The 24,944-nt window shown below is 49.3% G+C and overlaps 1 protein-coding gene and 1 long non-coding RNA gene across 2 annotated transcripts in view; one reads left to right on the top strand and one right to left on the bottom strand.

The window, feature by feature from the left end:
• Positions 1-20,850, top strand: part of ABR (ABR activator of RhoGEF and GTPase) — a 167,669-nt gene extending 146,819 nt beyond the window's left edge. The window contains 7 exon segments of the mRNA XM_081945401.1: positions 1,047-1,106; positions 3,169-3,278; positions 3,866-4,005; positions 5,637-5,771; positions 7,877-7,982; positions 10,348-10,495; positions 16,203-20,850. Coding sequence (XP_081801527.1) covers positions 1,047-1,106; positions 3,169-3,278; positions 3,866-4,005; positions 5,637-5,771; positions 7,877-7,982; positions 10,348-10,495; positions 16,203-16,292 — 789 coding nt within the window. The 3' untranslated portion in view covers positions 16,293-20,850.
• LOC309388305 overlaps positions 1-22,817 on the bottom strand; it is a 393,048-nt gene extending 370,231 nt beyond the window's left edge. The window contains exon 1 of the long non-coding RNA XR_014174747.1: positions 22,705-22,817. This is a non-coding gene — a long non-coding RNA (uncharacterized lncRNA). The remainder of the gene's footprint in view (positions 1-22,704) is intronic.
• Between the last annotated feature and the right edge of the window lie 2,127 nt (positions 22,818-24,944).

Below are 24,944 nucleotides of genomic sequence, written 5' to 3'. Positions count from 1 at the left end.
GACAGTTGTTAAGTGAGTATTGTCCCGTTTTACGACTTCTCTTGTTAAACCACTGCCGTTGTTAAGTGAGCCGCACTATATAGGCCCAGGCACTTACAACTTCTGAATTTGCATTTACAAAAAGCCACTTCAGTTATACCAGCTGATAATCATATATTTCGATTTCGGGGAATATGTTTCTACGATGAATTATGACATGAATATTGTTTTCAAATAATCTAAATTATAACTAAGTACGTATATGGAGAGGAGAGGAGTTCTGTCCTAGGCTTCCCAAAATCCCAAAGCCGACTCCTTGTCCCGACAAAACCCCTTTTTATTAAGCTCATGTGAATTCCTCTCATTCACATCCAGCAAAGTCCCGGCAAACCGTCTTTCCAGGGCGCATTTACAACCACAGACCTTCTCTGGCTTGGAGAGCGGCCAGGCCGAGATCTGCAGAACTTGGCAAGGAGCCTCGGAGAGTCACGAACCAATGAAGGGAACTAATGGTCTCCTGCAAACTCCACTCCCCTTTCGCTCCCCTTTTATTCCCTCTGGGAGGGGCCATTCATTCTCCACCTGTGGCCTTACTCCCAAGTCGACCCCTGTTCTTTAACTCCTTCCCTTCCTCTGGCAACTCTGCGCATGCGCACACTGGGAACAGGCTCCAGCTGTTCTTCTGCCTCACTGATCTCCGAATGCTGGCTGGGGAATTCTGGGAGTTGAAGTCCAGACATCTTCAAGTTGTCAAGGTTGAGAAACACTGCCGTAGAGGGAAGAGAAAACTTGAGAGTTCACAAAGTCGATGCTATAAGGATTCCCACTTCGTGAACTCTGAAGTTACCCTCTTATTTACACCCCGGATAAATTATGAACTTCTGCAGAAATTTTAGTTAGGCTGTTGTTGTTGTTTTCCCCCAAAAGCCATTTTAAAGCTTTTACGCTCCCTCTCCTGGCAGTTGTGTGTGTGTGCGTGTGTCTTTTATTTCCAAAGGGCTTCAGAAACGAGAGCAAGCAACGGGGGTCTAATTTTTCTCCCGTTTTCTTCCTTTCCTTCTTTGCAGCTGGATCCTCAGACGGTGCAGACCAAGAACTGGCAGGTGGATGTGATCGAGATGAACGGGGTAAGTCAGTAAGATAAGGGGCTGGTTTCCCATCCCTTCCCGGAGAGCCTCCCCCTTCCAGACGACACCAAAGCTGGCAGGAATAGCCAACACTCCAGAAGATAGGCTTAAGATACAGAAGGATCTTGACAAACTTGAACATTGGGCACTATCTAGCAAAATGAAATTCAATGGTGAAAAGAGTAAGGTTCTACATTTAGGCAAGAAAAACGGAATGCACAGGTACAGTATAGGTGGTACCTTGCTCAATAGTAGTAACTGTGAGAGGGAACTTGGAGTCCTAGTGGACAACCATTTAAATAGGAGCCAGCCGTGTGCAGCAGCTGCCAAAAAAGCCAACACAGTTCTAGGCTGCATCAACAGAGGGAGAGAATCAAGATCACGTGAAGTCTTAATACCATTTTATAAGGTCTTGGTAAGGCCATGGAATATTTGCATCCAGTTTTGGCCACCACAATGTAGAAAAGATGTGGAGACTCTAGAAAGAGTGCAGAGAAGAGCAAGAAAGAGGATTAGGGGACTGGAGACTAAAACATATGAGGAACGGTTGCAGGAACTGGGTATGTCTAATTTAATAGAAAGAAGGACCAGGGGAGACAGGATAGCAGTCTTCCAATATCTCAGGGGTTGCCACAAAGAAGAGGGAGTCAAGCTATTCTCCAAGGCACCTGAGGGCAGAACAAGAAACAATGGGTGGAAACTAATCAAGGAGAGAAGCAACTTAGAACTGAGGAGAAACTTCCTGACAGTTACAACAATTAATCAGTGGAACAGAAGTTGCCTCCAGAAGTTGTGAATGCCCCAACACTGGAAGTCTTTAAGAAGATGCTGGATAGCCATTTGTCTGAAGTGGTGTAGGGCTTCCTGCCTAAACGGGGTTGGACTAGAAGACCTCCAAGGTCCCTTCCAACTCTACTATTGTATTGTATTGTAATCATGATTGAAACGCTTACTAAAAATATCATCGTATGCTTGCATTATAGGCCTCCTCAGCCCCTTTGTCCCGAATGGACTTTGCTAGGGTTTTACTCAGCAGTAAATCCTACGGTGTAAGATAGGGAAAAGAGACAGTTTCTTCACTATAGCAATTGGGAGAGGGATCTTGGAGTCCTAGGGGACAACCATTTAAATATGAGCCAGCAGTGTGCAGCAGCAGCCAAAAAAGCCAACACAGTTCTAGGCTGCATCAACAGAGGGAGAGAATCAAGATCACGTGAAGTTTTAGTACCACTTTACAAGGCCTTGGAAAGGCCACACTTGGAATATTTGCATTCAGTTTTGGTCGCCACGATGTAGAAAAGATGCTGTGACTCTAGAAAGAGTGCAGAGAAGAGCAACAAAGATGATTAGGGGACTGGAGACTAAAACATATGAAGAACGGTTGCAGGAACTGGGTATGTCTAGTTTAATAGAAAGAAGGACTAGGGGAGACATGATAGCAGTCTTCCAATATCTCAGGGGTTGCCCCAAAGAAGAGGGAGTCAAACTATTCTCCAAGGCACCTCAAGGCAAGAAACAAAGCAATGGATGGAAACTAATCAAGGAGAAAAGCAATTTGGAATTAAGGAGAAATTTCCTGTCAGTTAGAACAATTAATCAGTGGAACTCCATGCCTCCAGAAGTTGTGAATGCCCCAACACTGGAAGCTTTTAAGACGATGTTGGATAGCCATTTGTCTGAAGTGGTGTAGGGCTTCCTGCCTAAACGGGGTTGGACTAGAAGACCTCCAAGGTCCCTTCCAGCTCTATTCTGATTCAATGGATGGGAAGTAATCAAGGAGAGAAGCAATTTAGAACTGAGGAGAAATTTCCTGACAGTTAGAACAATTCATCAGTGGAACTACTTGCCTCCAGAAGTTGTGAATGCCCCAACACTGGAAGTCTTTAAGAAGATGTTGGATAGCCATTTGTCTGAAACGGTATAGGGTTTCCTGCCTAGGCAGGGGGTTGGACTAGAAGGCCTCCAAGGTCCCTTCCAACTCTGCTATTCTATTATTCTAATTATTCTATTATTTTGCAATCTGTGATTTCCTGAGTGGTCTGCTTTTTGTTTTGTTTTTCAGGTGAAAGTAGAATTCTCCATGAAATTCACCAGCCGGGATATGAGCCTCAAGAGAACCCCCTCAAAGAAGCAGACCGGGGTCTTTGGAGTCAAAATCAGCGTAGTCACTAAGTAGGTTGGGCTGGAGGCTTAGACGCTGAGTAAGTCAAGTGGATAGGTGGGTGGGTGGGTATGTGGAGTAATTTTATTTGGGGAATACATATGAAGAGCCCAGTTGGATCTAGTGCAGTGTTTCTCAACCTTGGCGACTTTAAGTCCTGTGGACTTCAACTCCCAGAATTCCCCCAGCCAGCTATGCTGGCTGGGGGATTCTGGGAGTTGAAGTCCACAGGACTTAAAGTCGCCAAGGTTGAGAAACACTGATCTAGTGGTTCAGGCACCAGGCTACAAACTAGACTTTCATTGGGCATGAAAGCTAACTGGGGGACTTTGGGCCAATCACCAGGAGACATTGAGTTCTAGTCCCGCCTTAGGCATGAAAGCTGGGTGACTCTGGGCCAATCCCTCTCTCAGCCCAACCCACCTCACAGGGTTGTTGTGGTTGTAGGAAGAAGGAGGTCTACCGCCATGAATTATTTCTAAAAAGAATAAAGTTGGGGAATTCTGGGAGTTGAAGTCCGCATGGCTCGAAGTTTCTGGGGCATCTTCTTCAGAATTCCCGGGGCTCTGATCCGACACGCTCTCTTTGTTCCCCGTAGGCGTGAGCGATCCAAGATCCCCTACGTTGTGCGCCAGTGTGTGGAGGAGGTAGAGAAACGGGGCATCGATGAAGTTGGCATCTACCGGATCTCCGGGGTGGCTACCGATATCCAGGCCTTGAAAGCGGCCTTTGATTCCAGTGAGTTTCCCTTCCTTCCTTCCTTCCTTCCTTCCTTCCTTCCTTCCTTCCTTCCTTCCTTTCCTTCCTACCCTCCCACTTTCTCATATTCCTTCCTTCTCACTCTCCTTCCTTCCTTTTTCCTTCCTTCTCACTATCTGTCCTTCTCACTTTCTCATATTCCTTCCTTCTCACTATCTCTCCTTCCTTCTTTCCTTCCTTCCCACTTTCTCATATTCCTTCCTTCTTACTATCTCTCCTTCCTTCCTTCCTTTCTTCCTTCCTTCCCACTTTCTTACATTTCTTCCTTCTTACTATCTCTCCTTCCTTCCTTCCTTCCTTCCTTCCTTCCTTCCTTCCTTCCTTCCTTCCCACTTTCTTACATTTCTTCCTTCTTACTATCTCTCCTTCCTTCCTTCTTTCCTTCCTTCCTTCCCACTTTCTCATATTCCTTCCTTCTCACTATCTCTCCTTCCTTCCTACCTACCTACCTACTTACCTACTTATCTGTAAGTGTGGAAATGATGGTGCATGGCAAGCACATGTTCAACCATTGACCCCCTCCATGTGGGTGCCTTCAAATTGGGGCAGTAGCTCTGCAAGCTCGCATATTGTTTGCAGTTGAAATTTTCAGGTAGGCTGCTTCTGAATATGGAGGTCCTAAACCAGTGTTTTTCAACATTAGGTATTTTATGATGTATAGACTTCAACTTCCAGAATTCCTCAGCCAGCTTCTTTTAGATGCTTGGTGTCTGGCTAGGGAATTCTGGGAGTTAAAATACACCCCCTCTTAAAGCATGGGGAATTCTGGGAGTTAAAACACACCCCCTCTTAAAGCATGGGGAATTCTGGGAGTTAAAATACACCCCCTCTTAAAGCATGGGGAATTCTGGGAGTTAAAATACACCCCCTCTTAAAGCATGGAGAATTCTGGGAGTTAAAATACACCCCCTCTTAAAGCATGGGGAATTCTGGGAGTTAAAATACACCCCCTCTTAAAGCATGGAGAATTCTGGGAGTTAAAATACACCCCCTCTTAAAGCATGGAGAATTCTGGGAGTTAAAATACACCCCCTCTTAAAGCATGGGGAATTCTGGGAGTTAAAATACACCCCCTCTTAAAGCATGGAGAATTCTGGGAGTTAAAATACACCCCCTCTTAAAGCATGGGGAATTCTGGGAGTTAAAACACACCCCCTCTTAAAGCATGGGGAATTCTGGGAGTTAAAATACACCCCCTCTTAAAGCATGGAGAATTCTGGGAGTTAAAATACACCCCCTCTTAAAGCATGGAGAATTCTGGGAGTTAAAATACACCCCCTCTTAAAGCATGGGGAATTCTGGGAGTTAAAATACACCCCCTCTTAAAGCATGGAGAATTCTGGGAGTTAAAACACACCCCCTCTTAAAGCATGGGGAATTCTGGGAGTTAAAACACACCCCCTCTTAAAGCATGGGGAATTCTGGGAGTTAAAATACACCCCCTCTTAAAGCATGGAGAATTCTGGGAGTTAAAATATACCCCCTCTTAAAGCATGGGGAATTCTGGGAGTTAAAATACACCCCCTCTTAAAGCATGGGGAATTCTGGGAGTTGAAGTTGCCAACCTTGAGAGGCAACTGCTCCAAACCGAGTCTGAATTTGAACCCTAGACAGCAAAGACGTCCTGGTGATGCTGAGCGACATGGATATCAACGCCATCGCGGGGACCCTGAAGCTGTACTTCCGCGAACTGCCAGAGCCCCTCCTGACGGACCGACTCTATCCAACTTTTATGCAAGGCATCGGTAAGGACGTCCCTGCACTTATATTTTGGGGGTGGGGGTGGGGCCTGGAAGGTGTCACAATTTGCAGCTCAAGACTCTAAAGTCTAAATCGGGGGTCAGCAACCTTTGGCTGTGGAGCCACATGTGGCTCTTTCATTGCCCTGTTGCGGCTCCCTGTCCCCGGTCGGCTTCACCACTGATAGGGCTTTCGTTTAGGACAGCTAAAGGAAAAAGGATGCCGTGCTAGGAAGAGACTCTATGGTGGGGGAACCGGACTTCTGGTCAGGAGAGGAAAAAAGGACACCTCGCTAGCAGGAGACTCTCTGGTGGGGGAACCGGACTTGCAGTCAGGAGAGGAGAAAGGACGCTACACTAGGAGGAGACTCTATGGTGGGAGAACCGGTCAGGAGAGGAAAAAGGATGCCGCACTAGGAGGAGACTCTATGGTGGGGGAACCAGTCAGGAGAGGAAAAAGGATGCCGCACTAGGAGGAGACTCTATGGTGGGGGGGAACTGGACTTCCGGTTGGCTCCAGAATTGAACGGGGGGCTTCCGGTTAGGACCTTTGTGGCTTAAGGTTGCTTTCCCAAAAATTTCATTTTTGGGAAAGTTTGCATTAGTACAGAACTTACAGCAGTTCGTTTAGTAACCGTTGAAAGTTACAACGGCACTGAATAAAAGTGACTTAGGACGGGTTTTCACACTTATGACCATTCCGGCAACCCCAGTGGGTCACGGGATCAAAATTCAGACACTTGGCCACGGACTCATATTTATGACGGTCACAGTGTCCCAGGGTCATGCGATCCCCTTTAGCGACCTTCCAACAAGCAAAAGCCAGTGAGGAAGCCGGATTCACTTAACAACCGTGGCAAGAAAGGTCGTAAAATGGGGGCAAAACTCGCTTAACCAATGTTTCACTTAGCCACCGAAGTTTGGGGCTCCAGGGTGGGTCGTACATCGAGGACTAGCTGTAAAATAAGGGGTTTCTTCCCTGCTGCTACACTTGTTTACTCCAAAACGGGCTGGCTTGCTTTAAAGTCAACAACATCTGTCGGCAGTGTGGACATCTGGTTTCCCATCCCGCTTCCTGATTGGCTGGGTGGTCCTGTGCTCCCTCCTCCCTCCCATCCAGCATCTGGTGGGGATTTAGCAAATATTCCCCCTTAAAAGGTTTCCAGAATTAAACCAATTGATGGGTTTGATCCAGCAGGGAAGGAGAAACTAAGACACTCAACACAAAACAAACAACAATAGAGTAGAATAAGGAATAGAAATGTGAATAAAATAGAAATAGAATTTTAGAATAGAATTAGAATAGAGAAAAATTGAATAGAATAGAGTAGGGAATAAGGAATAGAATAAGAAATAGAAGTAAGAATAAAATAGAAATAGAATTTTAGAATAGAATTAGAATAGAGAATTAGAATAGAATTAGAATTGAATAGAATATAGAATAGCAATAAGAAAGAATAGAGTAAAGTAGAATAGAATAGGGAATGGAATAAAAAATAGAAGTAAGAATAGAGTAGAAATAGAATTTTAGAATAGAATTTTAGAATATAATTAGAATGGAGAAGAATAGAGAATTAGAATAGAATAGAACAGCAATAAGGGTAGAATAGAGTAGAATATAGAACAGAACAGAAATCTTCCTAACAGTGAGGACAATTAACCAGTGGAACAGCTTTCCACCAGAAGTTGTGGGTGCTTCATCACTGGAGGTTTTTAAGAGACAGGACAGTCTCTTGTCCGAAATGGTATAGTTAGTACAGGGTTTTTCTGCTTAAGCTGTGGGTTGGACTAGAAGACCTCGAATCTCCCTTCCAGCTCTATTTCTGAGTGATTTGATTGAGTTTCCGAAGTGTCTGGATTTTGATCACATGACCCGCTGCCCTGTTGCAAGAGTCGTGTGAAAAACGGTCATAAATCACATTTTTCCAGAGTTGTTATAACTTTCAACGCTCACTAAACGAATGGCCGTAAGTTGTAAACCACCTACATAAAAGACCAGGGAACTGATTTCTGTGACTTCCGTTTTCCTATACAATCAAATCCCTAACATTGGGACCACCGACCCATCTTCCTTTCTCATTTCCACCTGTTATTTTTTCTCTTTTCCCAAGCGCTATCAGACCCCTCGGCCAAGGAAAACTGCATGCTGCACCTTCTACGCTCCCTCCCCGACCCCAACCTCATCACCTTCCTCTTCCTCCTAGAACACTTAAAAAGGTGAGTTTTTTCCCCTTCTTTCGGGTTTTTTTAATTTTTTCATTGATTTCTCTGGCACGTTCCTGTTTTCCATCCCTCGCTCCCGCTTCGAAGCTTCCCAGGATTGCCAGCAAGTTAACAGGGAGTAACTTACCACCTCAATGGAGCCCAATTGCAAAGCGAGGCAGTGGTGATGGGGTTTTTGCCCCATCTTACGACCTTCCTGGCCACCGTCGCTAAGTGAATCTCTGCAGTTGTGAAGTGAGTCACACTTTTGTTAAGTGAATCTGGGTCCCCCGTTGACTTTGCTTCCCCAAAAGTCACAAAAGGGAGTCATTTTACGACCTTCCTGGCCACCATCGTTAAGTGAATTGCTGCAGTTGCTAAGTGAGTCACACGGTTGTTAAGTGAATCAGGCTTCCCCATCGACTTTGCTTTTCCAAATGTCACAAAAGGGGTCATTTTACGACCTTTCTTCATACGGTTGTTAAGTGAATCTTGCTTCCCCATTGACTTTGCTTATTCAGGTCACTTGTGACCCTGGGACGTTGCAACCGTCATAAATACGAGTCAGTTGCCAAGCATCCAACTTTTGATCATGTGACCACAGGGATGCTGCAAAAGTGTGAAAAATGGTCAAAAGTCACTTTTCTCAGTGCCCTCGTAACTTCAGACGGTCACTAAATGAACGGTTGTAAGTCGGAGGACTAATTTCATTGAAAAAACGGGCTCGGAAAAAGCACATCCAGAAACGGCAAGGATAAAATCTAACACGCTTTGACCGGCATGACAAAAAACAGAGCCGTAAATAAAATTAAAAGCAACAACGCTTTTTGGAAAATAAAAAATGGCAAAAGAATGTTTGCAACGGCCGAAGAAGGAAGGGGGAAGAAATTCCTTTTTAGCCGCCTTATTTTGCATTTACAGGAATGCAGAATTTTATTTTTATTTTTTTGCATTTAAAGGGGCAACTCCTAAACTGCTGCACCCCCTCCCCCCTTCAATAATTTAATGGTGTTTTGATCAAAATCATTTCCTTTGTCTTTGCAACAAAGGAACCTGCCTTTTGGGGAGGGGGCTTCAGATTCCATCCGATGCTTCTTTTAAAAATAATAATAATAATTCTGCCCCACCGTGGCATTTTGCATAGCTGCTGGCCAGGAGAGATGAGAAGGGGGTTCGGGGAGGGGGCACTATGGCTGAGAGATCCAACCCCCTTCCCCAATTTGAGGCTGGGGGGGGGGAGGGGCTCTGCAGAATTTTCCCTGTCCTCGCTTGCACCCGGAGCCTCCTGCCGAGGACAGGGCACAGCTTTAGAAGCTGCGGTTTGGTGCGGGGCCCAGCTGGCCGGAGAAACACACCGTGGGGAATTTTGGAATTGAGGACTGGAAGCTTTGCACGCTGCCCTCCCTCTGGTGGGTTTAACCCAGTGTGAAATGAGGAACTGCAAGCGACTGAAAAATGAGGGGGGGTTGGAGAATTAATGTCACTTGCAAGGGAGATCCACCGGGGTTCCTCACTCAGGACCGGGGACATGTGTCGTTCCAAATCTGTGTGGCAGGGCAGGGCTGAAGGATGTTCAGCTTGGTGTTGAGAGGGGACGGCCATTGCACACAGCTGTCCTCTCCCTGTAGCTGTATGTGCTCTCCGGTTTGCAGGACGGGCTGGCTGTGATGTGTGTGTGTGTGTGTGTTTGTGTGTTGCAGTCAAGGGAGGGTGTATGTGGGAGATCTACGAAGCCCTGAATTTGGGCAGGAGGGAAAGAAGATGGCAACTGCAAAAGATGAGCTTGAAACATTCCCCAGCCAGCCATGCTTTAAGAGGAGTGGACTTCCACTCCCAGAATCCCGTTTAGTGACCGTTACAACACCACTGAACAAAGTGAGTTGTAACAGTTTTTCACACTTACGACGGTTGCACCATTCCTGTGGTCATGTATTTAAAACTGACTCATATTTATGACGGGGGTCACATCATCCCATTTTTTTGCCACCCATGGACAAGCAAAGTCCACGCGGAAGTCGGATTCACTTAACAACCGTGGGACTGACGTTGCAACTGCAGCGATTCGCTTAACAACTCTGCCCCCGAGCAAGGTCGTGACATGGGGGCAAAACTCCCTTCACAGCTAAGCAAGGGAAAGTTCGGGCCAGATTGTGGTTGTAACTCAAGGGTTCCCCTTTAGGGATTGTAAATGAAGTTGTGGAATTTTGGGGGTGGGGGTAGGAATAGCAGGAGTGATTGGGGGGGGAAGGACGGCGGTTGGGAAAAGGGGAGAGGCTGGGGGAAAGTTCCTTTCCACCTGGGCTCGGCTGGGGGGAAAGCCGAGATCGGCCAAGGTGGCGCCAGATTCTCACGGTCTTGTCAACCCGTCTTGTTGCCGCAGGGTTGCCGAGAAGGAGCCCATCAACAAAATGTCCCTACACAATCTGGCCACCGTCTTCGGCCCGACGTTGTTGAGACCCTCGGAAGCGGAGAGCAAAAGTCACGTCACTTTGGCCTCGGACATCTGGTCCCACGATGTGATGGCGCAGGTAAACACCCGGGATGAGAAGGTTGCAGAACTGGGCAGAAACGTTGGGCTGGGCTGGAGAAGCCCTCTCTGCTTGAGGTGGGGGTGGTCTTTCTTGGGAAGGGATCTGCAGCAAAACAGCCAATTCTTGTGACCTTCCAACGGCCAGCAGGAGATTCGGACAGTGGGGAGGTTGGGGAGGAACATGGCCAGTCCTGGAGTCTGGGGAAGGCTCGGATGAGGGCTCTGTGTCGGAGGCAGAGAGGGGGCCAGGGCCCTATGCCAGTTATCAGCTGCCTTCAGAGTCAGACATCAGTGAGGCAGAAGAACAGCTGGAGCCTGTTCCCAGGGTGCGCATGCGCAGAGATGCCAGACGAAGAGAAGAGCTAAAGAACAGGGGTCGACTTGGGAGGAAGCCCACAGGTGGATGATGAATGGCCCGTCATGATGCTGTGTTGAGAGAGATGGAATTGTGCAATCGTCCAGCCGGTTTTCATGCCTAAGGCGGGACTAAAACTTCCAAGGAATAGGTGAGTGGTAGGTCAGATCAGAACTCCCAGTCACTGGAGCCGGCTATGCCTAAGGTGGGACTACAGCTCACCCTCTCCTGGTGATTGGCCCAAAGTCACCCAGCTGAGTTTCATGCCTAAGGCGGCACTAGAACTCACAGTCTCCTGGGGATTGGCCCAAAGTCACCCAGCCAGCTATGCCTAAAATGGGACTAGAATTTACTGACTCCCACTTTCTATCCTTTGCATCCGAACCTTAACATCTAGTAATGGAGCATAAACATTATACATTATAAAACAACATTTACTCCCCAAAAGACTTAGAAAAATTCTGATCGAAGATGCCCCAAATGTTTTCTCCCTCCCTCCCTCCGGCTGTGTGAATCCCCCCAAATGCAATTTGGACTTTCACCGGGATTCAGGGGGAAAAAACAAAAACCAATTTATGATAATTCAATTCAGACTTTGGAATTGAATTTCCTTTTTGGAATTAATGCCGGCATTTTCCTCCTGGCCCCAAAGGCTGCGAAATCAGATGCAGCAACGGGGACTCTGCGTTCCTGACGTTCAGATTTTGCTCCCTGCCGAGAACCGATCTGATTCAAGTCCATCAAATCGCCTCCGAGTTGAACTTCCAGAACAAATAGAAGCAGTCCTTAACTTACAGAATAACAGGACTACTGGCCAGTTTTTTAAGTTTTCTGGGTGTTGTCTTCAAAGAGGACCTGAGACCTGGGGCAACTCACCTTGCAGCCCTGGTCAAAAGGGCCCAGCAGAGATGATACGACCTGAGACTTCTCAGGAAACAACAACTGGACGGAAAACCGCTGGTGACCTTCTACCGCTGCACCATAGAGAGTACTTTAACTTACTGAGGGTCAGCGTCATTGCCCAGAGGATCATGGGCTGCCCCCTCCCCTCTTTGGAAGAGTTTCATAGCTCCTGCTGCCATAAGAAAGTTCAGAACATCCCCAAAGATCCATCTTATCCTGGACACCTTTTTTTTAAACTATTTACCATCTGGCAGCCGGTACAGGACAATAAAAACGAGGACAAAACGGCTGAAAAACAGCTTCTCTCCCAGGGCAGTAACCAAGGGGGAAGTCCTCCCGGTTTGGCCAAACTAGCAGGGACGATTGGCATTAGTTCTCCAAACTGGTGGCAAAAATGGTGCCCACACCCACCTGGTCACCATATCACTGCTCACCTCTTCCGGCTGCTCGACCTGCCCACCCAATCCAAACGTTTCTCCCTCCGTTCACAGTGGAGTTGCTGCAGCCTGTCCTTTTAAGGTAGACCCAGGGAGGGGGGGGGCAGGCCAGTGGTGCGTTCCGGATCCTGGTGCAACCGGTACGGTGCAACGGGGCCCGGCATCCACATGAACGCATGCAGCGCGCGCACGCGTCCTTACCTCCTGCGACACTCCACGACCCTCAATCGCGCAGGCTCCGTGTGCCTGAGTTGCCAAAGAGCTCAAATACAGCTAGGGACAGTGGGCGGGTCATCCAGAGCACCGTACCAGAACGGTACCCGGTGCTCCCAGCAGGCACCAGTATGCCCGTACTGGAGTGTACCGCCTGCCACCCACCACTGGGGCGGGCACACATTTTTTCCTACCGGGTTCTGTGGGTGTGGCTTGGTGGTGGTGAGAGCATGTGACTGAGTGGGCGTGGCCATGAGTGACATTGATTTGGCCACACCCACTCAGTCACATGACCCCACCACCAAGCCACGCCCACAGAACCCGGTAGTTTAAAAAAATGAATTTTACCACTGGCAGTAATGATATTGAATTCTAGGGTATAGTGTAGTGATGGCTAACCTTTTTGTCATCGTGTGCCCAAAGTGCATTATGGGTGTGTGTGTGACACCCCCGGCATGGCCTGCCCTCCACGCATGCGTGTAGGACTCCCCCTGCCCCCCCCCCCGTGCATGTACCTCACCCCCATTCTTCTTGCATGAGAAGCAAAACGTCTTCAAAGAAAAACCAGAAAGTCCAGTTGCCTCTTGAAAAAGCCATAAGTCGGTCGTAAGTCGAGGACTAAAGCTAAGATTAGCTGTAATTCTAGTTTCGTGGGCGCTCCATCACTGGAGGTTTTGAGGAAGAGACTGGACAGGCACTTGTCTGAAATAGTATAGGTTATTATTATTATTTCTTGGATTTCTAGACCGCCCCCTCTCCCAAAAAGGGACTCGGGGCGGTGTACAGTCAATGCAGATAAAAATACAATCATAAAACACTTAAATACATTTGGATGGAGGAGATAGGCTGTACAAGAAATAAATATATTCTAAAACCCTAAAAAAAAACATCCCCAATTAAAAACCCAAACCCCATTAAAATAAATCCCCGGGAGATAAAACTAAGAGAGTGCCAGGCCAGCTGATTGAAACAGGTGAGTCTTTAACTTTTGCCGGAAGGAGCGGAGGTCGGTGGTAGTTCGAATGTCTGGGGGGAGGTCATTCCAGAGGGTTGGGCCCATCACAGAGAAGGATCTACTCCTAGGCGTCGCCCGCTGGCATTGCCTAGCAGACGGCACCAGGAGGAGCCCCTCCCTGTGTGAGCGGATAGGTCGCAGGGACGTGTGTGGTAGGATGCGATCCTGCAGATAACTAGGTCCTCTGCCATGGAGCGCTTTAAAGATGGTGATCAATACCTTGAAACGCACCCGAAAGGCCACAGGTAGCCAGTGCAGCTCGCGCAGGAGAGGTGTTACGTGGGAGTAACGTGTACTCCCCATGATAACCCGTGCGGCTGCGTTCTGAACTAGCTGCAGTCTCCGGATGCGTCCCAAGGGAAGCCCCATGTAGAGGGCATTGCAGTAGTCGAGGCGAGACGTCAACAGCGCATGAGTGACCGTGCGCAGGGCACTCCGGTCCAGTAGGGAGCGCAATTGGCGCACCAGGCGAACCTGGTGGAACGCCCCCCTTGCCACGGCTGCCACATGGTCCTCCATTGACAGCCGGGCATCAAGGAGGACTCCCAAATTGTGCGCCCGCTCCACAGGGGACAGTTGTTCGCCCCCTATGGCCAGCGATGGTGTCAGCTGGCTGAACCGAGGTGCCGGTACCCACAGCCACTCAGTCTTGGACGGGTTGAGCTTGAGTCTGTTGTCCCCCATCCAGACACCGGCGGCTTACAAACACCGGGACATCACTTCGACAGCCTCGTTGGGGTGGTTTGGGGTTGAAATGTACAGCTGAGTGTCATCAGCGTAAAGATGGTACTCAACCCCAAAACCACGGATGATCTCACCCAGCGGCTTCACATATGCATTGAACAGGAGAGGCGAGAGGACCGACCCCTGTGGCACCCCACAAGTGAGTGGCCTCAGGGACGACCTCTGCCTCCCTGTCAACACACATTGCTTCCGGTCGGAGAGGTAGGAGCCGAACCACCGTAAAACGGTGCCTCCGACTCCCATCCCCTCCAACCGGCGCAATAGGATACCATGGTCGATGGTATCAAAAGCCGCCGAGAGGTCTAATAGGACCAGGATAGAGGAACAACCCCTATCTCTGGCCCTCCAGAGATCATCGACCAACGCGACCAAGGCTGTCTCCGTGCTGTGCCCGGGTCGGAAGCCGGACTGGCGTGGGTCTAGATAGTCGGATTCGTCCAGGTGTCATGGAAATTGCTGCGCCACCACATTCTCAACAACCTTCGCCAAAAAGGGGAGGTTGGAGACTGGACGGTAATTAGCTAGCTCCATTGGGTCGAGCGAAGGCCTCTTGAGTAAGGGCCTCACCACCGCCTCTTTCAAGGCAGTTGGTAAGGATCCCTCACCCAATGAGGCATTCACCAGGCCCAGAAGCCAGCCTCGTGTCACCTCCCAGGCTGCCAGTACCAGCCAGGAGGGGCACGGGTCCATTAAACATGTGGTGGGTCGCAGCCGTCCACGCAACCTGTCCAGATCCTCGGGGGCAACAGAGTCAAACTCCTCCCAGAATGGTCTCTCAAGACTCGCTGTTGACGGCTCGTCTGGTCCACTGACGGAGGTCCATCCGCTCCGGATCTGATCGATTTTGTCCTGAAGATATTCCCCAAACTCCTCTGCTCTTCCCTGTAAGGGTGTCTCCCGCGTCCCCTGCAATAAAAGGGAGCGGGTCACCCGAAACAGAGCGGCAGGGCGGTTATCCGCGGACGCAATAAGGGCAGCACAATGTCTACGCTTGGCCGCTCTTATTGCCACAAGGTTCTCCTGCTTGAGCAGGGGGCTGGACTAGAAGACCTCCAAGGTCCCTTCCAGGTCTGTTCCATTCTATCTACAGCCAGCTTTCCTCCACCGCTGGCTCTCCATGCCCAATGGGCCCAGGGCCCTCCACCTCTTTGTCCCCTGCCCATTTGCCCAAACGCCTTTTGACCCAGCCATTGGCTGCAAGGGACAAATAGCCCCCAGCCAATCAACTGGCAGGCAGAAGCAACAGTCCTTGAGTAGGGGAGGAAGCATCTTTGGGACTGTTGTGGCTGCCAGCGGAGCGGGAGGCAGACTCAGACAGTGAGGAGGGTGAGGAGGAAGATGGGCCAGTCCTGGAGTCTGGGGAAGGCTGGGATGAGGGCTCTGTGTCGGAGGCAGAGAGGGGACCAGGGCCCTTTGACAGTGATCAGCTGCCTTCGGAGTCAGACATCAGTGGGGCAGAAGAACAGCTGGAGCCTGTTCCCAGTGTGCGCATACGCAGAGTGGCCAGATGAAGGGAACAGCTAAGGGGCCAGCGGTCGACTCGGGACTAAAGGCACAAGTGGATGCTGAATGGCCCTTCCCAGAGGAAATAAAAGAGGAGCAAAAGGGGAGGGGAGTTTGCAGGAGACAATGAGTTCAATTCGTTAGGGTGAAGATCCGTTCCTGACTTCTTGCCAAGGAATTGCTGCTACAGCATGGAGTTTAGAAGATCTCGGCCTGGCAGCTCTCCAAGCCTGATAAAAGTCTGTGGTTGTAAATTCGCCCTGGAAAGACTGTTTGCCGGGACTTTGCTGGATGTGAAGGAGAGGAATTCACATGAGCTTAATAAAAAGGAGTCGGCTTGGTGAAGCCGAGGTCAGAACAGGCCTCTAGGACTCGTTCATCTTCCTCGGAGCTGACATCGGGAGGGATAACTGGGGAAGCCTTCAGGGAACGGGGGCGGGGGGAGGGGAATTGTCACACATGCGAATCCTCCCTTTGTGTCTCACCTTCTGGCTTTGTCTATTTTCTCTCTCTCTCTCCCCCCACCCCTTTGCAGGTCCAAGTGCTGCTGTACTATTTGCAACACCCACCCATCTCCTTCGCCGAGCTGAAACATAACGCGCTCTACTTATCCACGGATGTGTAGTGGCGGGTAGTTCCGCAGCCGTTATATCACCATCTCCGTTTCTCGAAGCGGAAGGAAGGGTCCCCCGGACAGAGGCAGCTTCTGGACACTGACCACGCACCCCCTCACCCAAGGAGGGCTTTGGGCTCTTCGGGGGGGGGGGGCATTCTGCCTGCTGCAGCCCATCCCCCCACGCCTCCCCCTCCCCGAATTGTTTTGTACAAGTCTTTTCCCAGCCCCTCCCTCCCTCCCTCCAAGGAGTCCAGCTCTTTTTGCCTGCACAAGGGCCTACTTGACACTGGCCGGAGCTGTTTCGGATGCCCGTCCCTTTGGGCCGCAGAAAGGAAGCGAGCCACGGACAAGGGATCGGGGGGCCCGGCTTTGAGTGGGCGTCCCGGGCTTTTCCCAGAAAGTTGTCATCTTCTGGGTTGCCCAGAGTGCTAGAGCAGCCAAGCATCTCCTGTTTGCTCCCTTGTGGTCTTCATCAAGGCGGCTTCTTGTTTGTTCTGTCCTTGGCTGTTGCATGAATGGTACTTGATTTTGCTTCTTCCTTCTTTCCTTTCCTTTCCCCTTCTCCTTTCTTGTCTTCCCTTCTTTTCTCCTTTTCCTTCTCCCTCTTACGTTCTCCTTCTTCCTTCTCCCACTTCTCTTCTTCCCTTTTTTCTTCTCTTCTTCACCTCCCCCCTCTATTCTTCTCCCTTTTCCTTCTCCCTCTTCCCTTTTCTTCTTCTCCTCTCCTCTTCCCTTCTCCTTCCTCTCTCCTTTCATCTTCTTCCTTCTTTTCTTTTCTCCTTTTCCCTATTCTGTTCTCCTTCCCTTCTCCCTCTTCTGTTTCCTTCTTCTCCCTTCTCTTTTCCTTCTCTACCTTTCTCCTTCTCTTCTCCTTTTCATTCTCTTCTTTCATCTTCTTCCTTCTCCTTTTCCCTATTCTGTTCTCCTTCCTCCTTTCCCCCCCTCTTCCCTTCTTCTCTCTCTTCTTTTCCTTCTCTACCCTTCTCCTTCTCTCAGATCTATTCTCCTTCGTCCCTTTTCCTTCTCCTCCTCCTCCTTTCTTCTCTTTCCTTCTCTTCTTCCCTTCCCTTCTTCTCTCCTGCCCCTTTCGCTCAGTTGTCTTGGCTGGTGGCTCCAGAGCCTGACCTCAAGGCAAATTGCAAGGTGTCAAATGATGATCTCAAGGAGGCCCAGACCAACCCTGGTTTCTATCCTGGGTCATTGTTTAAATTTTTTTTGAGGGGTGGGTGGGTGGGTGGGTGCTTCGCCCTGCTGTTCTTATCCATGGGCTTTGTGGCTGTGCATGGCACAGTTGAGCACCCATCCTTAGCCCCCCCCTCCCCCCAGAGCTCATGCTGGAAGGTACTCTTAATGGCAGCAGAGTGAAGAAGCAGTGGCTTTCCTTGCTAGCCTTAGATGTGGTGGGTTTGTGTGCAAGAAAGGAAACCTCTCCAAGTCTGTTGTCCCTCCCGGTAATTCTTTAGTGGTTTTGGGGGGCTAACTTGGCTTTCATCCCAAGAATACACAGCAGGATTTATGGGGGGAAAGGGAATTCAGGAATATTCAGCTGACTTAGGAGGATGGGGAGAAGAGGGGGGGGGGCTTTTGCTGAACCCCAACTCAGCTGCCATCAAAATGATGGTTTCCGGCCCCTACGGTTCTTCCAGCCGAAGCCCCCCCCCAACATCGGCGCTTAAATCTTGTCACAGTGCAAAAGACGGACCTCATCTTATCTAGAACATCTGAACGGGGGAGGATACCGGAGAAAAAGAAAGAAAGAGCTTTTTCACCCTTTTAAGAGTTTGTCTGCCTTCTCTCTCTCTCTCTCTTCGGACCACGTAAAGAGACAACTCAAACAAAAAACCAGCTTTCCCCTAAAATGCAGCAAAACAAAATACACGGCCCCAACTTCAAAAAAAAAAACCAACAATTTGCCATCCCTATTAAAACAGAATCAGAAACAACGGACCGGTGAAGGAACTGGATTTTGGGGGTCGATTGCGGGTGTTGTGTTGAATTGCACATCCATTTGTTCGGGTCAAAGGACCAGGAAAGGGATAAGAAGTTGGGCAATGCCTTACTGTATTTTTATTTTTATTAATTTTGTAAGCTGTATGGAATCCCGTGTGCGAACTGGGCGTCCATATAAATTTATTAGTAGGCAAATAGAGCTAGTCCTCGGCTTACGGCCTCAACTGAGTGAGCCCAACGTTTCTGCTGCTAAGCGAGGCATTAAGTTAAGTGAGTTTTCCCTCCCATGGAACCACCCGCGGAGGTTGTTAAGTGAACCCCCTTCGCAGTTGGTTGTTGAGCGAAATCTGGCTTCCTCGCTGCAGCTTGGCTCGTCAGGAAGTCGCAAAAGGGGATCGTGTGATCCCGGGAACGCTGGAGCCGTCATAAATATGAGTCCGTCGCCAAGCATTTGAATGTTGACCCGGTGGCCGTGGGGGATGCTGCCAACGGTCGTTAAGTGTGAAAAACGGTTGTTTGGTGCCGTGGAAACTGAACGGTCGCTAAATGAAGTGTTGTAAGTCGAGGACTAGCTGTGAATAAGAACTGTGCCCTGCGCCGTGTGAGAGTTTGCTGGGCTTTTAAATTTTCTTTTAGACAGAAGAAAGAAAGATGCTCTTTGATTCACATCCTTGCTTAAAAGGATGTCCCGCATCCTTGGGCTGCCCTACAGACACCCCCCCCCCCCCGGACCAAATTTTCTAGCCAGGGTCCATCCTAGGAACTTACCCTCTGTGCCCCTCCCCAACCAAAGATGTTATTCATTCCCACATCCGTCCTGCACATTATAGGGTACTTAATAGTAGTAACTGTGAGAGGGAACTTGGAGTCCTAGTGGACAACCATTCAAATATGAGCCAGCCGTGTGCAGCAGCTGCCAAAAAAGCCAACACAGTTCTAGGCTGCATCAACAGAGGGAGAGAATCAAGATCACGTGAAGTGCTAATACCACTTTACAAGGCCTTGGTAAGGCCACACTTGGAATATTTGCATTCAGTTTTGGTCACCACGATGTAGAAAAGATGTGGAGACTCTGGAAAGAGTGCAGAGAAGAGCAACAAAGAGGATGAGGGGACTGGAGGCTAAAACCTATGAAGAACGGTTGCAGGAACTGGGTATGTTTAGCTTAAGAGAAAGAAGGACTAGGGGAGACATGATAGCAGTCTTCCAATATCTCAGGGGTTGCTACAAAGAAGAGGGAGTCAAACTGTTCTCCAAAGCCCCTGAGTGTAGAACAAGAAGCAATGGGTGGCAACTAATCAAGGAGAGAAGCAACTTAGAACTGAGGAGAAATTTCCTGACAGTGAGAACAATTAATCAGTGGAACAGAAGTTGCCTCCAGAAGTTGTGAATGCCCCAACACTGGAAGTCTTTAAGAAGATGTTGGATAGCCATCTGTCTGAAACGGTATAGGATTTCCTGCCTAGGCAGGGGATTGGACTAGAAGACCTCCAAGGTCCCTTCCAGCTTTATTCTGATTCAATGGATGGAAAGTAATCAAGAAGAGAAACAACCTGGAATTAAGGAGAAAATTTTTAACAGTGAGGACAATTAACCAGTGGAACAGAAGTTGCCTCCAGAGGTTGTGAATGCTCCAACACTGGAAATTTTAAAGATGATGTTGGACAACCGTTTGTCTGAAGTGGTACAGGGTTTCCTGCCTAAGCAGGGGGTTGGTCTAGAAGACCTTTAAAGTCCCTTCCAACTCTTATTCTATTTTATTTTGCCCTCAAAGGGGAAGGTGATGTGTCACAATTCAGGGACCAAATCTATCTTAATTTGCTGGTGGCTGGTTAGCTATTGCGGGGGGGGGGGGGCCTTGACGTAGAATGGCAATTGGGAGCGGAAGTTTGGGTTGTTAAGCAAGTCCTGCAAAATTTGACCCTTTTTTTTGCCACGATGGTTAAGCAAATCGCTGCTGCTGCTAAGTGAATCAAGTGGTCGTTAAGTGAATCCAGTTCCCCCTTGCCCCCCCCATTGGCTCTGCTTGTCAGAAGCAGGCTGGAAAGGTCACAGAGGGGGATCATGTGACCCCCAGGATGCTGCAACCGTTGTAAGTGTGAGGACTGGTTACAGGTCCCTTCTTTTTTCCCAGTGCTGTTGTAACTTCGAACAGTCGCTGAATGAAGCATTGTTACTGTATATGTGTGATGAGTGCACAGCATTTCGTTCCTTGGACTACAAAGCCCACCCGATCGCTTGTAGGAAAAAGATGTGAAACGTTTCCCCTCCCTGGTTGTGTTGTACACAACTGGCCCATTTTGTGGCTCCCTAGAAAAAGTGGGGAAGGAAGGAAGGAAGGAAGGAAGGGGGGGGGGTTCCTCCCGGAGCTACAACCGGACGAGAAACTTTTTTTGGGAGCGATCTTGGAATTCAGAAAATATACACACAAACACACAGACATGGTTGTGTGTGCGTCCTTTTGCAAGATTACGTGTTGTATGTGCGTGGTTGTTCTGTTGCAGGTTTTTTCTTTTTTTCTCCCTGTAGGTGACAAACTTCAAAAAAAACCCTACAACTATGTCTCAAAGAGGAAAAAATGTTAATAAATGCAGAGGCCATGGGTTTGCATACATGACTCCCCGAGCGCTGTTTCGTTTTGTGTCCAATCCTAACAACCACGACGACTTGGGTTGCGTTGGTTCACTTGGGTTTGGAGTTGGGGTTTACACTGGTTTAGAGCAGGAGGGTCAACCTCGATTTCACAGAGGGCCGCATCAGGGTTGGGTTTGACCTCGGAGGGCTGGGGGGGGCAAGGGGCTGTGACACGGAAGTCATATAGGGGCACCTGTGGTGGCCAAGGGTTCAGGTGGGACTTCCCTGGGCCCCTCCCTCACTCTCCTTATAAGCTTCCTTCCTTTCTTCCTCCCTCTTTTCCCTTTCTCATCTTCCTTCATCCCTCCATCCCTCCCTTCCTCTCCCCACTCCTTCCTTTTCTTTCCTTCCATCCTCCCTCCCTCCCTCAATCCCTTCTTTTCCCTTTCTCATTTTCCTCCCTCCCTTTCTCTCCCCACTCTTCCCTCCCTTTTCTTTTCCCTTTCTCATTTTCCTTCATCCCTCCATCCCTCCCTTCCTCTCCCCTCTTCTTCCTTTTCCTTCCTTCCTTCCTCCCTCCATTCTCATCTTCCTCCTTCCATCCCTCCCTTCATCTCTCCACTCCTCCATTTCCCTTCCTTCCTTCCCTCCATTCTTTCTTCTTCCTTCCTCTCTTTCCTCCTTCTTTGCTCCCTTCCCATCTTCCTATCGTTTTCTTAGTCTTTTCTCTTTCCCTTTCTCCTTTCCTGTCCCTCCTTGCATGCTCAAATGCAAAAGGGAAAGAAACATTTCTCCTTTTGTTTTGAGTTTGTTTTGATAGCCCTCTGCCAGAGAAAATGGAACCTAGGGGGCCCCCATGCCCCATTTTCGGCCGTGACCGTCTCCTGCAAGCCTCTGCCAGTGGAAACAGGGTGTGTGTGTATATGTGCGGCCCCCCAAAAATACACCAGAGGGATGGGTTCATACCACACTTTAAGGAAAAGGTAAAGGTTCCCCTCTCACATCTGTGCTAGTCGTTCCCGACTCCAGGGGGCGGTGCTCATCTCTGTTTCAAAGCCGAAGGGCCAGCACTGTCCGAAGACGTCTCCGTGGTCATGTGGCCCGCCTGACTCAACGCCAAAAGCGCATGGAACGCTGTTCCCTTCCCACCAAAGGTGGTTCCTATTTTTCTACTTGCATTTTTATGTGCTTTCAAACTTCTAGGTTGGCAGAAGTCATGGGAGCTCACTCCGTTATGCGGTGCGAGGGATTCGAACCGCCGACCTTTCCGATCGACAAGCTCAGCGTCTTAGCCACTGAGCTACTGCGTCCTCTAAGGGAGAGAAAGATTAACATGACTCCAAGAGGGAGTTGTGGCTGTCTTACGACCCAAAATTTCTGTTGTCAAGCGAAACATTTGTTAAGTGAGGTTTCGCCCCCTTTTACGACCTTTTACGAGCCAGTTGCCAAGCGTCTGAATTCTGATCTCCTGGTTGCAAGTGTGAAAAAAACAGTCCTCCCCCCCCCCCCCGCCAGTATCATTTAACTCTGAATGGCCACTATATGAACTGTTGTAAGTCAAGGACTACCGGCATTGTGACTCTGTCCATATAGCCAGGGTCAGTAAACAAGGATGCCCTTTGTGCCTATAGAGATTCTCCGTCATCCCGGTCGCAGTTGTCCCAAAGGGTTTTTTCCAAGAGGCAACTGGACTTTCGGCTTTTTTTTCCCTTTGAAGACGTTTCACTTAAACCAGGGGGGGTCAGCAAACTGCGGCCCTGCAGCCGCATGTGGCTCTTTCCTCCCTCTGCTGCGGCTCCATCACCGGTCGACGCCACAATTTTGAGAGGGGAGGGGGAGAGAGAAGCACAGTGCGCCAGGAGAAGACTCTATGGCAGGGGTGTCCAAACTTGGGAACTTTTAAGACTTGTGGACTTCAACTCCCAGAATTCCCCAGCCAGCTATGCTGGCTGGGGAATTCTGGGAGTTGAAGTCCACAAGTCTTAAAGTTCCCAAGTTTGGACACCCCTGCTCTATGGCAAGGAGAGGGTTTCCCAGTCGTCTCCACCATTGATGGGGCTTTCGGTTAGGACAGGCAGAGGAAAAAGGATGCTGCGCTAGGAGGAGAGACTCTATGGTGGTGGTGTGGGGGGAGGGGGGGGGGACTGAACTTCCGGTCAGCTCCAGAATCGAACGGGGGGGCTTCCGGTTAGGACCTTTGTGGCTCCCGGTATTTTTTGTGGGAAACGGGTCCAAATGGCTCTTTTGAGTGTTGAAGTTTGCCGGCCCCTGACTTAAAACGAAGCAACATCGTCACTGCGTACGTTGCGGGAATATCGGAAAAGCTTCGGAGGATCTTCGGCCAACACAACCTAAGTGGACACTTCGAACCCAAGAATACATGAAGGCAGAAGCTCCTCCACCCTATAAAACACCCCAGACGAAAACTGAGCAACATAGTACAGGCAGTCCAATGCAGGGAGACCTGTGAAGACTGGGGAAACAAAAGAGCCACTTCACAAACGCTTGGCGCAACATAGGAGAACCAGCCCACCAGGACAAGATTGAAAAGCCCGTCTGCGTTTGAAAGACAACGGCGGCTCTTTGGAAGAGTTTTGGACGGGGGGGGGGGGCGCTGGTTTGAAAGAGGGGTCCAAGGGGCCATCTTATGTGCAAGGGCCATCTAGCTCTTTCTCCACAGAGTGGGGAGGGGTAGGACCTCCATCTTCACTCTACAACACAGTCCTTTCAGTAGTTGCAAGGCGGCTGTCAGGCCTGCAGCCATTTTTCCTTTTGGGTCTTTGCCCTGCCACATTTTCTATTTATTCTGCTCTGCATTTTCTATGGTGGGAAAATGGGAGGTGGGGATTGTATGGAGTTAGATGATAGGTAGCCATAACAACATTCTTTCTAGAAAGCCAAGGTCATCCTTTGTCTTTCCACCTGACCGGAACTGGATGGATGGAATCTGTCTTTGTGGCAGTGGGAGATGGGACCATGGGATGGATTTGTGGGTGTGGGGGCAAGATCTTGAACTTTCAACTGGGTGGGGGAAACCGGGAAGCTTTCAGATTCGGGTTTTCCCAGATGTGCCAACATGGCTCTCTTCATCAATTGGGACTTTGAGGAATCCTTTGCCTCGGACTCTGATTTAATTTTGGATGCTATTTGGAACCCTGACTTTGGCTCCACACCGATTTGCATTACTCAGGTGACCCTGAGGTCACAGGTAATGTGCTCCAAGGAGCCTCTAAAAAGGATGCAAACGACCAGCTGTCTGCAAGGAGTATAAATCTTTCCCTTCCCCACCATCCAGTCAGAGCCAGAGAAGCTTCTGGGAAGAAAAGCGAAACGTCTTCCAAAGAAAAAACAAGGAGGTGCAGTTGCCTCTTGGGGAAAAAAAGCACCTTTGGGACGGATGCCCTTCCCTGCTTCCCCAGCGCTGTCCTTTCCTTTAGTGACGGGACGAGGCATCACGAGGTAGGCGGTGTCTCCTTACAGAAGGAAAAACAAGCAACAAGGTGACCCTGTCTCTGCTTCTATGCTAAGCCATGCGTCCCTATTTAGCAGTGGCCAGAAAGACTCCCTTCCACCACCATCCCCTCCGCAGACACAGCGCACCGTTTTCCGTTACCCTGAAAGAGTGGCGTGTTGTGATTTCTAACCCCCCCCACCGCCTGCTCCATGTGTTGCTTATATAAAAGCATTATATAATACAATTGCATAACAGGTGTGACAGATTTTACGGGAGTGCCATCCCCCTCATTTAAACCGGCCCGCCTTCCCTGGGCTGTGCCTGATTTAGCAGAAAAATAACCATTGCTCCCCCATTTCCGGGAGATATTCCGACATGCAGGGCTGCTCGAATGCCGGGTTGAATGAGTGCATCCTAAATTAGCCGTTGCAGATCGCAGGAGTTGCTGCTACAAGAGGGGAACAAAAGAAACTTCAAATCCAAAATTCAAGGAGAGGAGCAACCTGGAATTAAGGACAAACTTCCTCACAGTGAGGACAATGAACCGGTGGAACGGCTGGCCACCAGAAGCTGTGGGTGCTTCATCACCGGAGGTTTTTAAGAAGAGGTTGGACAGCTATTTGGAATGGAGCCTCCTGTTTGAGCAGGGGGCTGGACTAGAAGACCTCCACGATCCCTTCCAA

Source organism: Natrix helvetica (assembly GCF_964273705.1).
Source record: "Natrix helvetica genome assembly, chromosome: 2".
In the NCBI taxonomy this organism is placed as follows: Eukaryota; Metazoa; Chordata; class Lepidosauria; order Squamata; family Natricidae; genus Natrix; species Natrix helvetica.
The sequence above is the reverse complement of the archived record's forward strand: the minus strand, read 5'-3'. Positions and strand labels throughout refer to the sequence as shown.